At 50.7% G+C, this 21095-nt stretch overlaps 1 protein-coding gene across 1 annotated transcript in view; it reads right to left on the bottom strand.

Annotated features, from left to right (window-relative positions):
- The window catches only part of ptch1 (patched 1), a gene marked incomplete at its 5' end in the record, with an annotated part of 58915 nt that extends 38407 nt beyond the window's left edge, over positions 1 to 20508 (bottom strand). Inside the window, 5 exons of the mRNA XM_080004346.1 lie at positions 328 to 419; positions 945 to 1014; positions 1160 to 1349; positions 18523 to 18715; positions 20338 to 20508. Of these exons, the coding sequence (XP_079860472.1) occupies positions 328 to 419; positions 945 to 1014; positions 1160 to 1349; positions 18523 to 18715; positions 20338 to 20508 (716 nt within the window). The remainder of the gene's footprint in view (positions 1 to 327; positions 420 to 944; positions 1015 to 1159; positions 1350 to 18522; positions 18716 to 20337) is intronic.
- Positions 20509 to 21095: the final 587 nt, after the last annotated feature.

The raw sequence follows: 21095 nt of genomic DNA, 5'->3' as shown, positions 1-21095 counted from the left end.
GTCCTTTTTTGTCTCTCTTTCTCTAATACGACATTCGTCAATCTCAAAACCATGTCACCGTAATATGAGCATATGGATTTCCGAAACACACTGGATCTCAGCCACCGACATCATTGCATCAATTGCACCTGAATTTATTATTTGGTGTAATCTATTCATTATATTCATTATTCATACTCTTATGGCATTAAATGATTATCCCAATTTCACAAGCAGCTCTCATTGAATGCTTTCTCTACAGTGTCCCACTTCCTTTGGGACAATATTCCCGACAAATGTGAGGATTGTGCTTTTTTGGTGTTGAGTTGGTGTTCGTTGTGTACTTACGGGAGGTAGAACACCCCGGACTGGAGTTTTGCTCCCTCCCAAAAACAGTCCAAGGGGGTGATGATGAGGCAGGGGTGTAGCTTTTCTATCATCTAGAACGGGAGCGAGAGACATGCGTAAAATACAGGGCAGCGCCGACAGTTTGCTCTGTGTATGTAGGAAGAAAAGTGACACGCAATTAATAATTGAAACACATTATCTTTACATTATCTTTACCTCACAGGATTCCATATATATATATACATATTCTATCTTTATTGCTCATAAAACTAATAAAATGGTTGCCAAATTTGAAATCATCTTATGATGAGTAATAATGATCTTATATAATTTCTCACTTTTTTTCGCCATTTTATACAGAGTAACTCAATGCGCCAGGAGAACTCATCTTCCTTGGCAGAGGTTTCTATACATACAGAGGTAAGTTTTTTAATTTTATTTCAATTCTTTTTACATATAAGAACTTGTAGACAACCGGGGCAACCAGTCCACACAAGACGGTCGTCCAAATCTGAATGCCTGGGGCAACCGGGCAAGCGTTTTTTTTTAGTTTTTTTGTTTTTTCGGGCACCGGAGCATGCAGTACATGGTCAAATCGAGCTTCATCCCTTCCTTACCAGATCCACATAATTATTTTCCGTGAAAAGCTCTCCCGACTTGTAGCATAAGTCTTCTAATTTCCAGTGTCTGAAAAACAGGGGGAAAAAAAGGAAAAAAAATGCGTGATCGCCACACGTGTGACGTATTATAAATCACCCGTTCGCCCCTGAGGAGAAGAGACACGAGCGGGGAGACAGAACGCGAAGAGAACCCTGCGACGCCCCGGTCCTACCTGTTGTAAAGGGAGACACGCACCCTGCTGGCTCGTAGCGCCGAGTCCAGGTGCTGCTGCAGCGCCTCCACCGTCAGAATGTTGGCCCCGTCCTCCCGCGGCGTCTGGATCATCAGCTGGGGGTTGAACATGGCCTCCTCCCCCATCTTCTGGCGCGTGTACTTCAGCTCCTGGTTCACACGCCCGCCCACTGGACGGGAGAGGGAGAGAGGGAGGGGGACACTTGAAATCCGGCGTGTCCGACCGCGCCGTTAAAACACGAACAAACGACAAAGGGTAAAAAATAATAATAATTATGTTTAGATGTGACTGGAGACCGTCTGTTGGAGACCGTATTTTCATCTTGTACACAGTGAAGAAGAAAATGCGCACCAATGGTGGTGAGACTGCCTCCTGTTATTGGAGGAAACCGAGTCATATTAGTCACCTATTGTGGTGGTGTCTCTTTTTGTTGATTGCAAATTTATCTGATTCAAAGGGCCAATCTATAATGACGTGCGGGCCACATTCGGCCCCCGGACCGCCAGTTGAGTAGCATATAATCGAATCACATTTACAGTGAACTACCACAGTCTGCGAATTGGGAGACTATATCACACGACAGATCAATCTAATTGTTGCGGAATCCAAATGGCTTCCAACAACATTGGTGATTGCTTCTCTCTCCAAAGGGGCGGGAGAAAAAAACAAACAAATTCATCTGCGCCCAGTCGTGACGTTATCAGAGCGCTATCTAAAACAAAAGGAGCTTTGCTTACAGAACGAGCGCTGCGCTGCCAAACACTCCGACTCCTCTGGATCCAGGAGAGCAACGTCCGTCAAACAAAATCCACATTTCAAACGGAGGACTTAATGTTTTTACTCAAACCTGCTGACAGGTATGCCATGTCAGACGTGTCTGTGTGTGTGTGTGTGTGTGCGTGCGTGCATGGGTGCTTGTGTGTGTGTGAGTGTGGGTGTGTGTGTGTGTGTGTGTGTGTGTGTGTGTGCGTGTGTGTGCGCATGCGTGTGGTCTTGTATGCGACCATGTAAAAGAGAAAAGTGAGTTAGGTGGTTGGTCCTGGAGGGTAGCTTGGCAGCGTGTGTGGCAGTGTGTGTGTATGCATGCATGTGCGTGTGTGTGTGTGTGTGTGTGTGTGTGTGCACGCTCTCTCTCTCTCTCTCTCTCTCTCTCTCTCTCTCTCTCTCTCTCTCCTAGGCTCCACTCCCAGTATAGTGGTGGGACTAAGCCCTGTGCGTGCGCTCTCGTCGCCCTGCTCGCCCCTGCTACAAAAGCAGCCTTTCAGGCCTCGGCGCGGCCCGGGCGGCCCTGGCGGGGCCTCCCACACGCAGACGCATAGCTCGGCCGCGTGGCTCCTCCGTCCACGTACGATGACAAAAAACAAGAGGGGCTGGATTTTTACATTTCTTTTAAAAGCTCTTGAGAAGGCAGTTACACTACAGTCAAGTTTTATTATAAATGTGTGTGCATGGTAAAAAAAAAAAAAAAGGTTGTGTGTGGTTGTGTGAGAAGTGAGCAAGTACAAGTACTTAACCGTACTGAAGTACATTTTCAAGTGTAACTACTCAGTAAGTGTATTGGGTTAGGCTTTCTATGATTACTCCACTACATTTAAAAGCAAATATTTATACTTTCAAACACAGTGACGCTAATTGGTTTATCTTTTTTTCTTCCTTTTAACAGGAATTACATTTATATACATCAAAAGCAATCCAAAGTAAGAGGAACCAACCCACTGAACTAATCAGATTGTGTAATCCCATATTATCGGCTCTGTTACATCAGCGCTACAATTAATTTGAGTTAATAATATTTTACGTAAATTTAAGAGAAAGCCCTCATCTAGTTTTACTGAAGCAGAAATGTTGATGTGATACTTTGACTTTTACTAGAGTCATTTTGTGTCAGGGTATTTGTACTTTTACTGAGGAAACAAGTCACCACTGCTGAGAATGTGTGTGCGTGCGTGAATGTGTGTGTGTGTGTGCGTGTGCGTGTGCGTGTGTGTGTGTGTGTGTGTGTGTGCGTATGTGTGTGTGTGTGTGTACGTGTGTGTGTGTGTGTGCGTATGTGTGTGTGTCTCTGTATCTCTCCCTTCTGTGTAACTGTGTCTGATTTACTGCTTTGATTTCAAACCCTCCCGTCAGCGTGTGAAATTAAAAAGCAGACCATATACACTTCTCTGTCTGCTTCCACTCACACGCCCACACACACACACACACACACACACACAGACGGACACCAGAACCGCCTGGTACGAGAGCTGGCAGTGTGAACAATCAGTGACATTTTATTAGACCTTAATCCAATTTAACAATTCCTCTCGATTCACACAACAACGGGGCCCGGGGCCAAATATTTTTCAGCCCCCTTTTGTGGCGGCTTTTAAAGTTTAACATCGGCTTCGGCGATTCTGCTTGGGCCACCCAGACCACCCAGCCAGACCAATGGAGGAGGAGGGGAGGCGGGCCACGTCGCGGGGCATTAGGGGAAGCACACTTGATTTCTTTTTTTCGGCTCCCAAACAGCCTTCCCCATCGGATCCCGCAGGAAGGCATGTTTATAATACTCGTCATTAGAAGCAGAACCGGGGCCGAGCCGGGGAGGCGCGCTCCGCCTTTCCACCGCCGGCCAAGCGAGACAGTTCCACTGGCCTGGCCGTGCGCAGAGCGAAAGCATGGAACTGATTTCGGAGGCTGAACACACACGCACGCACGCGCGCGCGCGCACGCACACACACACACACACACACACACACACACACACACACACACACAGACAGCGTACTAACAAGTGGACTTGTCTGGTACACTCAGTGCTCAGGGTGCCGAGCGGGCCAACGGCATTCTGTACGAGACCGCACGGACGCGACACCGCAACTCCTTCGCAAACTAAGTGAAACCATTTCTCATGCTCTGTGTACTGGATAGTATACACCCATGGAGAATGAACGATCGTTATAAACGCATTTTCACATCGGGGCACAGTAGGGCCGGGTCAAAAAGCAATGACAACCCGGATACGATTTCCCTTCTATCGTCTCTATTTCTCGATCCGCTTTTTAAATTGTATTCGACGTTGTATCGATACTTTGGAAGTGATGCAACCATTTCTCGCTTAAATGAAATACCACTCTGCTTACGAGGAATGGGCTTTCCCCCCCGTGGTGGGCAACCAGCAAGAATCCCATTCGATTAGTCGTGACATCATCATCCTGCCCCCCCACAACCTACAGACCATTCAATATGGTCCACACGTAACTACGAGCGACGCAACGACGTCAGGAATGTTATGGAACCGTTGGCTCAGCCCCCTAAGGCTCAAAACGCACACGTGAGCCGTGGGTATTACGATTTATAACCGTTCGGCACCACCTCAACTTGTGTTGTCGCGGTGCGGTGGCAGACGGGCAAATGTTGTAAATAATCTATCCAATGAGTCCATTTCCGCCATGTTTGTTTACACTCGCTTCGTGCCCAATACTCCGCCCCAGTAGATTGGGAAATTTGCAAAGGAATTGTAGTTAAACAGATTGGAGTTGCGTCTCATAACCACCACAGAGAGCACCGAATTTAAAGGAGACAACTTTCTTGCTTTTACTTATCAATGTTGATTGCGCAGTGTAATGGATATAAAATAATGACACCGTCGGCGTTTGGATCGGTTCCCTATAAGCCTCCATATTACGATGCATTGGGACCGCCACCGGGTCGGAGATCCCGGGAAAACGATGGATTTACGGCGGAACAGGACAGGAAGTGCACCAACCGATGCATGACCATGAGTGGAAATGGCGGACGCTGGCGCCATCTACTCCAAGTAGATCACAAACCCTTGAAAATAAAACGTCTCATTGAAATGGGTGGAGAGATGTAAAACGCTATCGTTCTTTTCATCTAGAATAACCGTGCGGGGGGGGTGTCTATTGCTTGTTTAAAGCAAACAAGTGAACAAATAATGAGCAATATAAAAACAAACAAAGCAGCTGAATGCGGGGGAAGCTTTCTCTCTTTTTTCCCCTCATTCTCTTTACTTCCTCCCTTCTATTCTCCGTAATATTATTCCAAGACCTGGACTGCCACCCAAAGACCGTGATTTTACAGCAAGACAACTCCAGGAATGTAATCTCTCTCTCTCTCTCTCGCTCTCTCTCTCTCTCTCTCTCTCTCTCCCTCTCTCTCTCTCTCTCTCTCTCTCTGTTTCTCTACAGGAAACAGCACATTACGGCCTCAGGCTTGGAGAATTCCACACTTCATGAGGTTACAGCGTTTTGGGGTCAACACTTGCACAGCCTCGGGGTGAAATTAACACCCCAGCTGGACCGGGGAAGTGTGTGTGCGTGTGTGTGTGTGTGTGCGTGCCCGTGTGTGTGTGCCGCATGTGCGCGTGTGTGTGTGTGTGCGTGCCCGTGTGTGTGTGTGTGACGCGTGTGTGCATGTTTGTGTGTGTGTGTGCATGTGTGTGTGTGTGTGTGTGTGTGTGTGTGTGTTATGTGCATGTCCACGTGCGTATATACGCACATCCACGTCTGTGTGTGTGTGTGCCGGGCGGTGGGTGGTTGTGTGTGTTTTCCCAAAGTCGGAGGATGGGTGGCTGCGCGTCTTTAATTTTTTTCAACATGCATGCATGCGTGCGAACGTGTGTGCGCATGTGTGTGTGTGTGTGCGCGCGGCTGTGCATACGTGCATATGTGTGCCTGTAATTGTGTACACACAGCTGTGTTTCTTCAATGACACATATTCCCAAATTCTTTGCGCGAAGGAAACCAGTTGACCTCGGCGTGTGTTGATAAGTCCGCCGCCTCCTCCGCGCTGACCCGAGACAAGGTGCCATTGACTCAGAAACGTTTCCCGTTCCGCTTCTCGCCATCTGCCCTTCTCTCCTCTCTGTCTTTCATTTCTTTGGCTCATCCCTTTCTTTCCCCTTTCTCGCCCCCTCCCATCCCCATCGTCCCTTCATTCGCATCCGATGTCCCTGGCGTGTTCCTGTGTATTATTATTTGTTTGTGTGTGTGTGTGTATGTGTGTGTGTGTGTGTGTGTCTGTGTGTTTGTTACTTGTGAGGACCGCTCTCCCAATCTACTATTGTTTGGTTTAGAAGGAAGTGCACCAGAAACATGGGTCCTCACTAACAAGGTGTATTTACTTGGACGTCACTTTGATACCAGTACACGAATGTGTGTGTGTGTGTGTGTGTGTGTGTGTGTGCGCGCGCACGTTCATGGGTGTGTGTGTGTGTGTGTGTGTGTGTGTGTGTGTGTGTGTGTGCGTGTATGCGTGCGTGCGTGCAAGCGTGTGTGTGTGTGTGTGTGTGTGTGTGTGTGTGTGTGAGACAACTGACAGAATTTTGGCAAGCTGGAGAACAAAATAAATCTCCTTGAAATACACTCATACAGACACACACACACACACACACACACACACACACACACACACACACACACACACACACACACACACATACACACACACACACACCAGGTGTTTGACCATGTGGGAAGGTGAGAAAGGGAGGCTAGACCAATGGATGAGAGAGAGAGACAGAGAGAGAGGGAGAGAGCAGTCTATGCGTGTCACTGTATTGGAGAGCCCAGTAAGGGTATTCAGTTTGTTGCATAACATTAACCCCTAGACCCCCCTATTCTCAGAGTAGGGGAGCTCGAGGGAGGGAGGGAGGGAGAAAGGGGGGGTAGGGCGTGCAGCAACTGACATCACCCCTCCCCCTTCTCCCTGTGAACTTCCAGATACCCCAATGTGCTCTCCACTGTGATTGGCTGGATCATGATGACAATCAGCCCAGCCCCCCTGTCAAATCGAATCCCTCCCTCCTTCCCTCCCTCCGTCCTTCCTTTCTCTTTTCCAAACCACAACACAGTACCCGCCCCACCGCCCCCACTGCCCCCACCCCCCTCTCTCTCTCTTATCCCAGGCAATGACAACACCTCCTTACTTTCCACTGTCATTGCTAAATAACTCACTATGATGCACACACGCTGGAAATATGAATCAAAATTGACCAGGGAATTGAATCCATGCTATCATTTATTTTCTTCTAGTGGGATTGTATACCGTTATTGATATTGTTAACAAATTTTATACTCTTGATCATTGGTTCTCAATGTGGGGTTCGGGGACCCCCATGGGTCCTTCAAGAGGTTCATGGGGGCCCCCTGCAGCATAGTTCACCACTATTTCCTTTACAAGACGTTCTCACCATTAGAGAATGTACAATCCCAAACTATAGTAGAGTATAGGTAAAGAAGTTGGGACTAAATTGTCCCGAACAATAAATATATTCTCCGAGTCGGGTCCCAGAGAGGGACCCGACTCTGAGAATATATTTATCTATCAAATGGGGTCGTTGTCCTAATGCGTATCGAATTAAGGATCCTTAATATGAAGTGGAGAATAACAGCTTAAAGGCACAGTGTGTAGAATTTAGTGGGATCTAGTGCTGAGGTTGCAGATCACCACCAACTGAATACCCCTCCCCACGGCGGTGCGACGTGGCGGCCCCTGTGGGAGCGACGGTGGTTGTGAAACTCACGAAAAACGCAAAAGGCCCTCTCTCGAGCCAGCGTTTGGTACTTGGTTTCCTTATGCAGATTAAAACGGCTCTTTCTAAAGTAAGGCCAACACAATGATTCCTATTTTCATGGGATTATACACAAAATAAAACATACTTATGAATATTATTATTATTATTATTCAATTTGTGCCAAGTCTGTTCCATAAATTCTACACACTGCACCTTAAAGTTTGTAATATAAGAGAAATTTGTTTTACAAAAATTGTTTAAATGGCCATAGCTATAGCTAAATGTGATGAACCTCTTTGGGCTTTTTTATGTGGCATCTTGAAGTTATAAAACAACTATCTTCTATTAATTTATGTAAAAAATAGTACAACACAAATAACAATATTTGTGTGTTCCAATCCGTGGCCACATCCAATCACAGTTCACAGCCTAAAAGTCATCCAGGACGAAGCCACCCTGAGCGGTTTGGGGGCAGGCTAGGGGTCCTGCTATCATGGGTCAGTTGTAAAGGTCTGAACCAGTATCAGAGTCCTCAGCAGGGGGTGATGACAGGGGTGTTAAAGGAGGTATAGGGAGTCGGGTCATGTTATGTGATAGGAACGTGGATGAGTGTGTGTGTGTGTGTGTGTATGTGTGTGTGTGTGTGTGTGTGTGTGTGTGTGTGTGCGTGTGTCCGTGCGTGTGTCTGTGCGTGTGCTGGGGGGTATTTTTTACCATATGAATGTACGTATATGCAATATGGATGCATGTAAGTGTGCCTGTGTGTTTATGTATCTATACATTTCTGTGTGTGTGCGTGTGTGCGCGTGTGTGCGTGCATGTGCGTGTATGTGCACGTGTTTGCGTGTGTGTGTGTGTGTGTGTGTGTGTGTGTGTGTGTGTGTGTGTGTGTGTGTGCGTGTGTGTGAGCAGAAGGGATTAGCTGGATTAGGCCCCCTCTCAGCGGGGCCCCCTGTTGTGAGGAGGAAGCCCCCTAAAACCAGGTCATCACTCTGCCAGTGAGTTTCCAGCGACCTCCCGTACCCTGGCTCCCCAGAACCACACCGCCCTGTCAGGACCCTCCTCAAATAATCACACGATTACCGATGTGAAGCTGCTCAGTCAGATGTCAGCTCTGTTATGCAGGTAAATAAAAAAAAGGTTAAAACAACGAGCCGCGCAAAAAAGGGGTTTTTAATTTAAGTATGATGAACGTTAGTCAGGAAAGTCGTAGTAGAATCTCATGCAGTAAAATCTTTAATACCAACACAAACAATGATGGCCCTTCTCCATCCTTAAGCGGAGGAAATAAAACAAATCTGCGTCTGGGCAAGAAGCCATCTGCTTTTATGGCCCACATAAAAACACGCGCGTTGAAACACAGAAACAGTGCCTGACACCCCAAACGACGAGCTCAGCTCAATGAAGGATCAGCGGCGTTAAGCAACACGCCGAGCCTTGGCTCAAGAGCGCCTGCAGGTTTCTTATGATAAGCACCCACCAAACAAACAACCCCCCAAACTCCCCCTTCGTCTCTGACATTTTTCAACGTGCGTGTCAGCAGAAGTTGAGAAAACTGAACTTTCGACCCGAGCGTTTGATTCCACTTTGCGGGATCCACGCCATTGACGCCGTTTGGGTTCACCTCCATTATCTGACAAATTGTAAAAAGCGCGAGCGGTTACTTTTTCACCGCCGTGCCGGGGAACTTCGCCAGGCTCGGGTTGCCTGGACTGCCCCCCGACCGAACAAAACAAACAGGTGAAGGCAGCATGATGTCTGACAAGCGTCTTTTAACTGCGCAGTTGTTGCCAGAGAGTCTGCTCGACACAGCGGAAAGTTAAGTGTGTCGCTCGGTTTGCAAACACGGCGTTCAACATGCATGACTGACAGAGAATATGATCGCGGCTCTCTGCACAGTAGATGCACCAAGGATAAGATAGTACTTCATACATTTTCGGGGGGGGAGTGCGAAGTATTTAATAGTACTGAAATATTATGTGTAATATTTGTGGTATATGATCATTATTAATATTATTATTATTATTATTATTAATAATAATAATAATAATAATAATAATAATAATAATAATAATAATAATAATAATAACATTACAGTTGTTTTTGGAGGGCAGTACAGAAGTACAAATACCTGCTGAAAGGCGTCACTGAGAGTCGGGACCCCATCTGACCTACAGCCACTTCCCCCAGTAACCCCCCCCTCCAAAATCAAGGGAAGAGAGATGCCACCCAGGGCTGATACACTACGAGAACGAGTGAAGGAAAGAGAGAGAGAGAGAGAGAGAGAGAGAGAGAGAGAGAGAGAAATCCAGAGAGATTGAGTGAGAAATGGAGAGAAATGGTCGGGAGTGCTCTGACGTGCAGCTGTAGCACAATGTCTTCCTACAACCGCTACCAACACCCCCCGCACCCCTCCACCTCCAGCACCCCCTCCGACCCCTGACACAAATGTGACACCCCAGCTGCCAAGGCTCTGCCCCCCCCCCCCCCCACCCACACACACACACACACAGACACACACACGCAGACCCCTCCGCACACACACACACGCACACACACACTCCCGACACACCCCCTCCCTCCCCAGTGCACCGTCCCTCACCCCCACTCCAGCATTACCATATGTATGGCTCCCCTAGCCCCCTGATTATGCTAATCACCTGTCCGGCCCTCGCAGCCCCTAAAATGGGTGTATTTAGCAGTCGGCTGGCTCCAAATGCTGCCTGCCCTGGGCCCGAGGTGTACATTCACACACTCCTCAATGGGCAGATTCTTCCACGTTGCTGCCTTCATTGAGGTCCCTCTCCCCCTTTTTCCCTTCCTAAAAAGAAATCCTATTCAATGCCACTGGATTCACAGAGCACAGAGCGGGGAGAGAGCGGGGTGAGGAAAGAAAGAACACGAGAGAGAGAGAGAGAGAGAGAGAGAGAGAGAGAGAGAGGCTTGCGTGCATAGTGTGTGTGCACGCTTGTGTTGGAAGCTGCCGGTCGGGGCCGAAAAAAACACCCCTAGACGTCAGGAATAATGACGTGTTAATTAATGTATGGGACCAAAGGAACGTTTGGGGATTTATTTTTTTTCTCTGTTCATTTTAAGTGAATAAAATCACAACAAGGAAAACAAGCATCCGCTGCTCTGCGATGCGAGGAAAATAAAGAGGAAAAGCGGTGACTAAACCCATTCCTCGAATTCCACATCAATAGAGAAATTGCAATGATTATGCAATGCAATGTTTTGAAAACTTCTCTCTGAATAATAAACAAAACAATGTGTGTGTGCGCTTTAACACAGGGCCCACTCTTGTCTGTGCCTGTCGAATGCATCCCAGGTGAGCCCTCTCCCCAGGCGGCCTTTGCCGCCCTGCGATTGGCCCGGGTCCCAGCCATAACAGACCGTGACATGAGCCTGAGCAGCCAATCTGAGCCAGCCATCTCTCTGTCATTTCCTGGAAAGATGGCCAGTGATTCCCAGTATCCCCAAATCACACATTCCTAAATGTGGAGCAGAGAAGACGTAGAAAGGCGGAGCGAGATAGGCAGGGGCAAGGCAGATAACAACTGGAAAGGTGACAGGGAGAGGGGAGAAATACTAATTAAAAGAGAGATAGGAAGGGAACAAAAGTGATTCTATATCGACTTTAAGTTATGCAACTATATTCCGATTATGTAAAATACCACCACAGTCTCAAATGAATGGAAATATTTAATTTATAATCTGCATTTGACTGAATTTGCTCCGTGAAATATTTTTGTAATAGCACGACGGCACTGCTGAAGAGTTGGGAGTGACCCTTCCGAATCTAGACCGAAGCGCGAGGCTCCCGGCGTTCACGCCAAACCGGGACCCGGAGTGAGCGCGTGGTGTGGTCCGCGGTGTCAGGTGTTCCCCCCGTTTCAACAGCAGGATCGTCTCAGCGCAGGACGAGGGTCGGCCCGAGGGCGCTGGATCCTGTTGCATCCTGACGCAGAGTGACTCATTCCGGGGCTTTAAGCCTCTCAATCATCCGAGAGGAGGAAACGATTTATATCATCGTGTCGGCCTTGCGTGTGTTTCTGTGTGTGTTTCTGTGTGTGTGTGTGTGCGTTTCCGTGCGGTGCGTGCGTAACTGCGCGCTTCTATGACGTCACTCCTTCAGGACTGCGATGACCCGAATTGCAAAGTAATGAGTGCGCTGCCAGAAGGGAGCCCAGCGAAACCCCACGCCACGTCCAACGGCAGATAAATCCGACGGTACACACATTTTGGGACGAAAAACAGGGTTCCCGTTAAAAGAAAGAGAGGGAGGGAGGAAGAAGATAGAAAAAGAAAAGCCCCGTGTGCTCGCAGTCTGAAAGGCATCAATCCGCACCCCCCCGATCTCTCCTAGTGGAGCCTCGCAGCCAAAACACAAGCATACACTACAGCTACTATGCTCCTTACCCCCCCCCCACACACACACACACATACACACACACACACACACATACACTCCCTCTGCCGTTTCCTTCTTTCTCCGCCTCCCTGGCAGTCAGCTCTGGGAGGGAGGGAAGAGAGGACAGGGGGTGGGGTGTGGGGAGGGGGGGGGGGGGGGGGCAGAGTGAGGGCTGGAGGGAGGGCGGGGGGGAGGGCGGGAGGGAGGGAGGGAGGGAGGGGAGGAGGGAGGGAGAGGCAGAGGCCAGACCACCCTGCTCTCATGGCAGGGCTGAGTGTTTACATTGCTGTGCCTCGCTCTGTAATACATCTGGCATTCTGAGGCCACTCTCACTCTCTCCCTCCCTCCCTCCCTCTCTCTCTCTGTAGCCAGAGAGGGGAGGGGGGGGGAGGGAAGGGGAGGAGGAGGAAAGGGAGGAGTGCGAGGGGGAGGAGGCTCGGCAAGAAGGGAGAGAACTTTTTGGCAGCGGGGAAAAGAGAGGGGGATAGGGGTGGGTTTGGGAGAGAAAATGAGAGCGATAGAGAGGGAGTGAAAGAGAGGAGAGGAGAGGAGAGGACAGGAGAGGAGAGGAGAGGGGAGGACGGAGGAGAGGAGAGAGGGAGAGGGGGATCATTCGCAGCGCTCTGGTTTTTAAATAAGAACGCCAGAAAGAATGCAAACCGTAAACAGAGAGCTTGGAGGCATCACAGGATGTCATTTGTGAATGGGAGTGTGTTTCCCGCAGACACACACACACACACACACACACACACACACACACACACACACACACACACACACACACACACACACACACACACAGGGAAATGGACACACACGGAGACCTGAACAAGCTAGAAATTTATTTCACATTAAGCTAAACAGGTAGGCGCTCCGGCGAGGGAGAGGCAGCTTAGGTAAACAGCACCAGAGGCACAATGTTTCCCCACACTAAATCCCTCACCAGCGAGCCTGCGCTTTTCATCAACTCGTAAAGTTTAACACAACACGCTGGAATGTTTTTTCTTCTACGGAGGTTCAATTCTGTTTGTAGCCAATTGATAAACGCACGGTTAGTTTGAAAATGTCTGTGCACGTACGGGCGTGTGTGTGTGTGTGTGTGTGTGTGTGTGTGTGTGTGCGCACAACTGTGCAATTGCTCAGGTGAGATTGTGTTAAAGTGGGTGTGTATCGGTGTTTCTTTGGGTGTTTCTTTGGGTGGGTGTGTGTGTGTGTGTGTGTGTGTGTGTGTGTGTGTGCGCGCGCGCGTGCATGTGTGTGTGTGGGTGTGTGTGTGTGCGTGTGTGGAGAGAGAGACCAATGGATAAATGGACGGAGCAATAGATTATTGTATATGTTGTGCATATCTGAGCAAACTAGGCAAAAATGTTGGGTGTGGGTACATTTGCGTGTTTGATTGCTTGCGGCTGGTGAATGAGAGAGGAAGAGAGAGAGAGAGGGAGAGAGAGAGAGAGAGAGAGAGAGAGAGAGAGAGAGAGAGAGGGAGAGGGAGAGAGAGAGGGGGAGAGGGAGAGGGGGGGGGCAGAAGGATGAAAAGGGAGGAGGCAACAGCAGGCCTGCAAGAGAAAACCTACCACGCCAACCCCAGTCAACCATCCGCTCAGTCACAGAACCCAAACCCCAAAACCCAGAGGGAACAGTGCATGTCCGCAAGAAGTCGTCCGCACGCGCGTATGTATGCGTGCCGCACCTACGTGCACGTCCCCGGCGTGTAACGTGTGTTCCTGCGTCCGTTACACATCAAAAACAAAAAGGGATAATTCAATCATGAAAACCACAATCCTCTCAGCGGAGAAGCCACACTCAGAACTTTCCTCCTCTTCTTCCTCCTCCTCCTCATCTTCCTCCACAAGAAAGGAATGCCAGGGCCCTTTTCCGCATGCACTTAACATTACACTGAATCTCCTCTGCACCGCCATTACCGGCAAAACAACAAAACAACCACCGGCTCTGTCAGCTTGGCTCTCAATCACTCTGGATAAAAAGCAGAAATGCAAAGGAGGGGGGCTGCTCTTGAAAAGTTGATCCCCTTTAAACTGAATTTCAAAAGCTTGTGTCTCGTTCGAGAATCAAAGTCAGCGTGACGCCAGAGGGGGGGGGGGTTTAATTCGATGAGAACGATGTTTTTTCGGCACGCAGGTCACACTGCGTTTTGAGCCGGGGCTTGGAGTCAAAGACATGAGACGAGTCTGCTTTGCTGTATCGCTCTGAAGCATCAAGCGGTGATTGAGAACGGAATATATCAGTGTCACTGCCACCTGCTGGTACATAGATGCACGCACATAGAATACACTGCTCTTAAATATGCACCATGGCAAAGTTGCACACGCACTGACGGGCACGGAGGCACACGCACTTCAACATGCACGTCTGACAGACAAGCAGCTAATGGTGACAGCTGCTGGTAGTGCATCTACTCCTTCCCTCCACCCTCCCATGCTGCGAGTCTTCACTCCGCACCCAGGCCACAGGGCGAGTATCAGGTGAGGTTTTAAATAGTTGGGGCCCTCTATGAGATGACCTCAGGGCCCTGGGGGTCTACCCTGTGGCCCCTGGCCTCCACGCTGCCCTCTCAAGAAAGCGCTCCGGGGCCCGGGGCCTCCGCTCAGCCTGCGGCCGTGAGTCTACAACACAAAGCCCTTTGACCCAGGCCAAATCATAAACCTACAAAGACTTAGTTCATCTGAAGTCACACACAAATAAACAAAGCAGTCTTAGGCCGAACACTCTGTCCAACTGGAGTGGGGGCAATTCAATGTGAGTCCAAGTCCAACTCCGCACAAAAGATGTCCTTTTGATCGTAACTGTGAGTGAAACGTCGAACCACAGCTATGGGCCCTTTCTCTGACTTTCGTCTGCGCTAAAGCTGCAGCCCAACCACAACCGTCCGCCCTGCCAGGTTTACAGAACAACCTCAACCCCTTCCTTATCCTCCGTCATCCCCAGTTTCAACTCCAACCCCTGCCCAGAGCTCAAGCCTCAAAACTCAAAAGCTCCCACTTCCAATCTCCCTCCTCCTCTCTTTAACCCCCACCCCCCGAGCTTTGCCTCTATCTTTTCCTCTTTCCCCATCTCTAAGCGCAAACCCCATAATAACCACAGCCCAAGCCCCAGCCCTTCTCGCAGAGTGAGCAGAGGGCCGTCCTACAGGAAGGCCAATGTTTACGCGATACCGTTTTAATTAGAGGCAGGCGGCACAGCTATTTTCTTTACAATTTGGCCTGTGTTTGCCTTCTCCCAGAATGCACGGGGATGGGTCGTCTTTTCCATCGGCGGGCCGGGAGGAACTCCGAGGAGGGCTTCTCCGTCTGCTCTCCCACACCTCCGTTTTTCGCGGCAGCGGCTTATGCTTCATCTGGACAAGATTGCCCTGACAAATTTCATTTCGGAAACGGAAAGTGAGGTCGCGTGTGATGGCGCGGGTGTTACCGGGCCGGTGGGCATTCATTGGCACATGGTGGGTAAAAGCCACATCTGTGTGTGAGTGTATGGGGGTGGCGATACTACAGCCCCCCATTCCAACTAATCACTTCCGGTGAAACGCTGGGTTGACATAATCACAGCCATTTACCTCCAATATGGATGCAAACTGTCCGACTTCCAAAATGTTCGGCAAAACACGGGAACCAACTGACACAAGCCACTCCTTGTTTAACAGGAGAGCGCGTTTGACTCCCAAACGTTCTCCGTCACTTTGTCTAATAAACACAACTTCCCGTGTCCGAGTGTTTATAAACAGTGGTGAGTGAGTGTGAGAAGAGACAATTCCTGCGAGCGCCGTGGCACGTGATGGGCCGTAGAACAAACACGCCGGCCGGCTCTGGTGCCGAGCCAGCGATGGAGGCTGCTAAGGACCTCAGCACCCCCCCTCGCGCACAACCGAAAAGCAGGTGACGACAGATGTGAGGTGAGATCACCGATGTGAAAATGTAGCTTCACTCAATTGTAGGGGGACGAAATGTGTGCGAATGTGTGTGTGTGCGTGTGTGTGTGTGTGTTCTTGGATGCGTTGCGTGCACGCGTCCCCGGGCCACACAGCTTCCAGGCGAGGTCGACCATGGGTCGGCTGTTGGAGGGCAGTTCCAAATGAAACATAAACAGCCGCTCATGTCCTGTCCGTGTATCTCCTTTTTTTTTTTTTTTTTCCCCCCCACTCCCTCCTTTCCTCTCAGACGATGGGCCAGTCCCGCAGCACGGCCCAGCACAGCGTTCCACTGTCCAGGCAGAATTAATCTATCCCTCAGCTGTGCAGCCTAATCTAAACAAACAGATCTCTCCCTTCCAGCATCTGGAACCCCTCATGTCTTAGGACCTAGGAAACCACCGCGGTCCGTTCTCCCTTCAAGTGTGCGTGCGTGAGAGCGCGTTTGCATCGCAAGTCTCCATATATCAGCACGGGAGACAGTGACACTGTGTACAATACCTAGCACCCCAGGGGTAATCCCCGGTTCCGGTAATTACTTACGAGCTGTGTGATCGCCGCCTGATTTGCACTGACACTAACCCGATCTGTCAATATCATTTCCAAATGGGAGGGCATAATGAGTGTTTTGGCCGCGTGACACGATGCAAAAACGCTAAACCGCATTGCATCACCGCATCACTCACGTCACTCATTCGCAAATATATGACTGAAATATGAAATATATGGGGATTGGATTCCAAATTGTCTCCTCGCAGATTTTGATTCCGAACCCTACATTTGAAAGCACTGACAAACAACTGAGGACCGATGCGATCCCTCTCTTTTTGGACAAGTATAAACGCTCGCCGTTGCTTTGGGATCATTGGAAAATATTGAATGACATGTAACTAGTGCTTCTCCATTGGAAATGTCAATAATTAAAGGGGCGGGGGGGGAAAGGCAGAATATCAGGTCGCCTTTCTTCAATACCTGACATTTTTTGGGGTGAGAGATATTCTCCCATGCGATACCCCTTTTTTTTTTTTTGGCCTCGTAACAAAAATTATAATAATCACAAAAAAAAAAAAAAAAATCATAAATAAATAAAAAAACACTCTCCTCGCTGGTTAACTGCTGCCTACTGCGCACGCGTCGCGTATCGGCAGCACTCGATCGGAACCGTGACGTCGGGAACGAGGCACCGATTACCCCGGGAGAGGGGAAGCAGACGTTTCGACCCGGGGGTGTAGGTCCCAACTTTAAAAACGTCAGTGTTCGCGATGGGTTTTAACATTCGGGACCGGGCGGCGATGAACTAATAAGCCAAAAGAAGAGGAGGGGGGGGGGGGGTGGGGGGGGGGGGGGGTGCGGCACGCAGGAATAAACGTACGATCGAGACGCGTGAGCTACGTCGCGGTGGACCCGCCCACCCGCCTCCCGTAGACATCCACAACCGCAAGAGCCGCTCCATTCATGACTTCAATAACAGGCTCTCGCGGAAAGTGCTGGAATGCAGATCAAAGGCACGAACAAAAAAAAAAAAAAAAGAAAACCCCACTGCCCCCTCCAAACACCGCCCATACACACACACACACACACACACACACACGGACGCACGCACGCACGGACACACACGCTGCGTGGGTTTCCCCCCCCCCCCCCCTCCTCTGTTTACTTTTCCGAAATATACGCATTGTCCGTCTAGTATTTCCGAAGATAAACGGCGGGCGTGCGTCCCCCACAAACACGCGAGTTCCCCTGTGCGCCGCACTCCCCGCTCCGCGTTTTCCCTTCAGCCGGAGACACATCTTTTTGGAAAGTTGAGAGCCGTCCAGCCCGGGACCACACGCAGTCCGCGAGCTGTGTGCGGATCACGTTCGACTGCTGGGGTCAGGCACGCACGCTGTCCCCCACGCAGACACGCACGCAGTCCCTCACACGCACACGCTCTCTCTCTCTCTCTCTCTCTCTCTCTCTCTCACACACACACACACACACAGACGCACGCACGCACACTTGCGTACACTCACGCGCGCACACGAACACACACACACACACACACGAACACACACACACACACACACACACACGCAGTCTCACAAAATGGCGGCTTTGACTAAATTCTTTCTCTCACCAAAGGCTGGTCACGAACTTAATTACAAACAACGTTACACGCGAGTTAAATCGCAGCCAGTCCGGCCGCGTGTGCGAGGGTCCGGCGTGGTGTCGTGGAAAAGGAACCCGCCGCACTGACGCAACAAGTGGTCGACCATAAATGAAAACTCACTTTTTAAATCTGATCTGGCCACTTGCCACATCATAAACAACCCCCCCCCCCTCACACACACACACACACACACACACACAGTTTGTTTACTGCAACTCTCTAACCCCTCTCCAGCATCCAATATGCATTTTTCTTTTCATCAAAAACAACACATGTCAAACTCCTAAATTAAGTGTGTGCGTGCGCGTATATACATACTGTATATTAAAAGAGAGTATCTTACCTTCCACCCAGAGTTTCTCCACGTCCGTCTCCAAATTAGCTGCACGTAGGCCGACGGCGAAAGCTCCGAATATGATGAGGCCCACAATCAAAAACTTTCCGCAGTTCTTTTGTATGTAGCAGCCCAACCTGAACAACAGTCTCTGGAACTTCGCCCTCAGCCACAGCGGTGCTTTCCTCCCAGTCGCCTTCCCCTAAACAACCAGAATCACCAGTGTTACTGTCGGCCACAGCGGCGGCGGCCCATAATAAACACCCTCATACCTGGAAAGGTGAGTCCGAGCACGGTGACACAAAGTCAACAACAACAACAACAACACACACACACACACACACACACACACACACACACGCAGGCATCACTTCACTGTTTGTTATTACGGGCCGAGCAGATTGGAATGGAGGACAAGTAATTATGCACCAAGGAGATTCATTATGCATTCATGCAAGCCCTCTATTTCCGTGGCTCTCAGCTTGCGGTCGGGGGACCCCCGGGGGTCCCTCAAGAGGTTCCAGGGGGTCCCGGCAAAACAATCAATGGTTAAACTTGACCGTTATTCCATTTACCAGACGTCAGCGCCATTAGATGTACAGTGATGACTGGTTTCCCTGTTATCCAACCACAGTATAGATGGGAGTCTGCACTAAATCATATCTCACAACGAAGTTATTCCTCAGCTCAGGGACTTAAAATTAAACACGCCACCAGCCTCAAGCCAAACTCCCTAAACCCCGCAGATGCGGACCACCGGCGCGTCATCTGAATGGGCCGGGGAGCGTTTCCAACGCGTTGGACCTGAATGGGTTGACGTTTGTGACTAACGTGTGGAGAAAGCTGCTGTTTTCCCAGCCCCAGATGTCTGTGTATACCGGGACCTCCAAGGCGCCCGACATTGTCGTGGGATCTTTCGGACAATACAGCGCGACCCCCCATAATACCACCACCACCACCACCACCCAAACGCACACCTACCCGAGCAAAGCAAAGCAAACACCCGGGTTCTAAACACGTTGTGCCTGAGCATCACGTGGTGGTGCCGGGGGTCCCTGGAAGGCGCATGTGGGGAGGCCAAACCACACACGCCACACAATTCGATTCCCGTATAACCGCCTGCCTGTGTGATCCGATCCGGGGAGCGGAGCAGCCATCGCGGGGAGTAGGAGAGGAGGGAGGGAGGGAGTGGGGTTACGACAATATTTGTGAACGGAAGAGGGCAGCCACATGGATCTCTGCTCCGAGCGAGGTGGACCGCGAACGAGTCCCTCAGCCCACCACCGCGCAAAACCTTTCGGCTGCACTCAAAGCCCCCCCTCGGTTAAGCCGTGCACTCCGGTGCGGTGCGGTCGTTGCGTGACGGCTGCGACCCCCCCCCCCCCCCCCCCCCGCCCCCCCGGCCCCCCCAGAAAACACACACACACACACACAAACACACACACACAAGAAGCGATGGAGATGCTCGGATGCGGCGTGCCTCGCTCTGACAGTCTGCGAGGGACCGTTACGGGAGCTGCGGTTAAACGGCGACGGGGATCGCAAACGATCCGCCGCCGATGAGACCGCTCCGGGGGGTGGGGGGGGGGGGGCTCTCGCGTTAGCAGTTAGTGGCCATGTGTTCGGCCAAACACAACAAACTTGGGACAAACTCTGGCCCATGCAACAACTCTCGCCTCGTTTCGGACCCCTGCGCCCAGCCCCGCTCCTGTCCCGTTACCCAGCGGCTTGACACACCGGTCACTCCACCACCACTTCACAGACACAAATCGGGCACTTCGAGACCGTAGAGCCGCAAGGTATTGTATACTGTGGATTAAGCACCTGGCATATTTGCTCCAGCGCAAAGCCCGCATCACAGTAGCTCGGTCGCTGCAAATACTCCAGATCCAGCGGTGCGGCGCGGGCATAGTCCCCCCTGTTCCTCCGCGTTACCCTCGGCCGATCGGGGTCTCTGTTTCCCTGCTCGGTGGACACATTAGCAGCCGAGGCCATGTTGCGGGGAGTGCGCGGCGGCGGCGGTCGTGTTCCCCTCTATAACGTGTCCCCGGACGCGTGTAGCAGCGATATCCCAAGGCGAAAGCGAAGTTTCCCTCTCGGCGATCCCGCACCCGCGCAGCGCTTCATACTCCGGTCGGAGGCGGCGAGTCAAAGTCTGCGCCTTCCATCCCAACATTTCGCGATCCGGAGGTCTCCGCCCGCCTCGCACATTCACGGCGTCGTCCCTGGGAAAAAGTGGTCTCTCTCAATGAAAAATACCGCGGCGAACGAGCGGACCGGCTCCCACACACAAAAACGGCGGCTGAGAACATCGGACAGTCGTAGCATTCTGCGCGAAGTCCTGTGCGCTCTTCCCCACGGGCCGAGATTCAATAGAGGGGAAAAAAGAGCTCTCTCCATTTGGAGGCAGCGGAGGAGGAGGAGGGGTGAAAGGCGGCGGTGGGGAGGGGAGGGGAGGTCGAGGGGAGGGGAGAGAGAGAGAGAGAGAGAGAGAGAGAGAGAGAGAGAGAGAGAGAGAGAGAGAGAGAGAGAGAGAGAAAGTGGGGGGGGAGAAAAGCTCCGAGGTCCCGCCTCCGGGGGGG

This window comes from Zeus faber, assembly GCF_960531495.2.
Source record: "Zeus faber genome assembly, chromosome: 7".
NCBI classification, from domain to species: Eukaryota; Metazoa; Chordata; class Actinopteri; order Zeiformes; family Zeidae; genus Zeus; species Zeus faber.
Note: the sequence above shows the minus strand (reverse complement) of the source record. Positions and strands in the feature narration are given on the sequence as shown.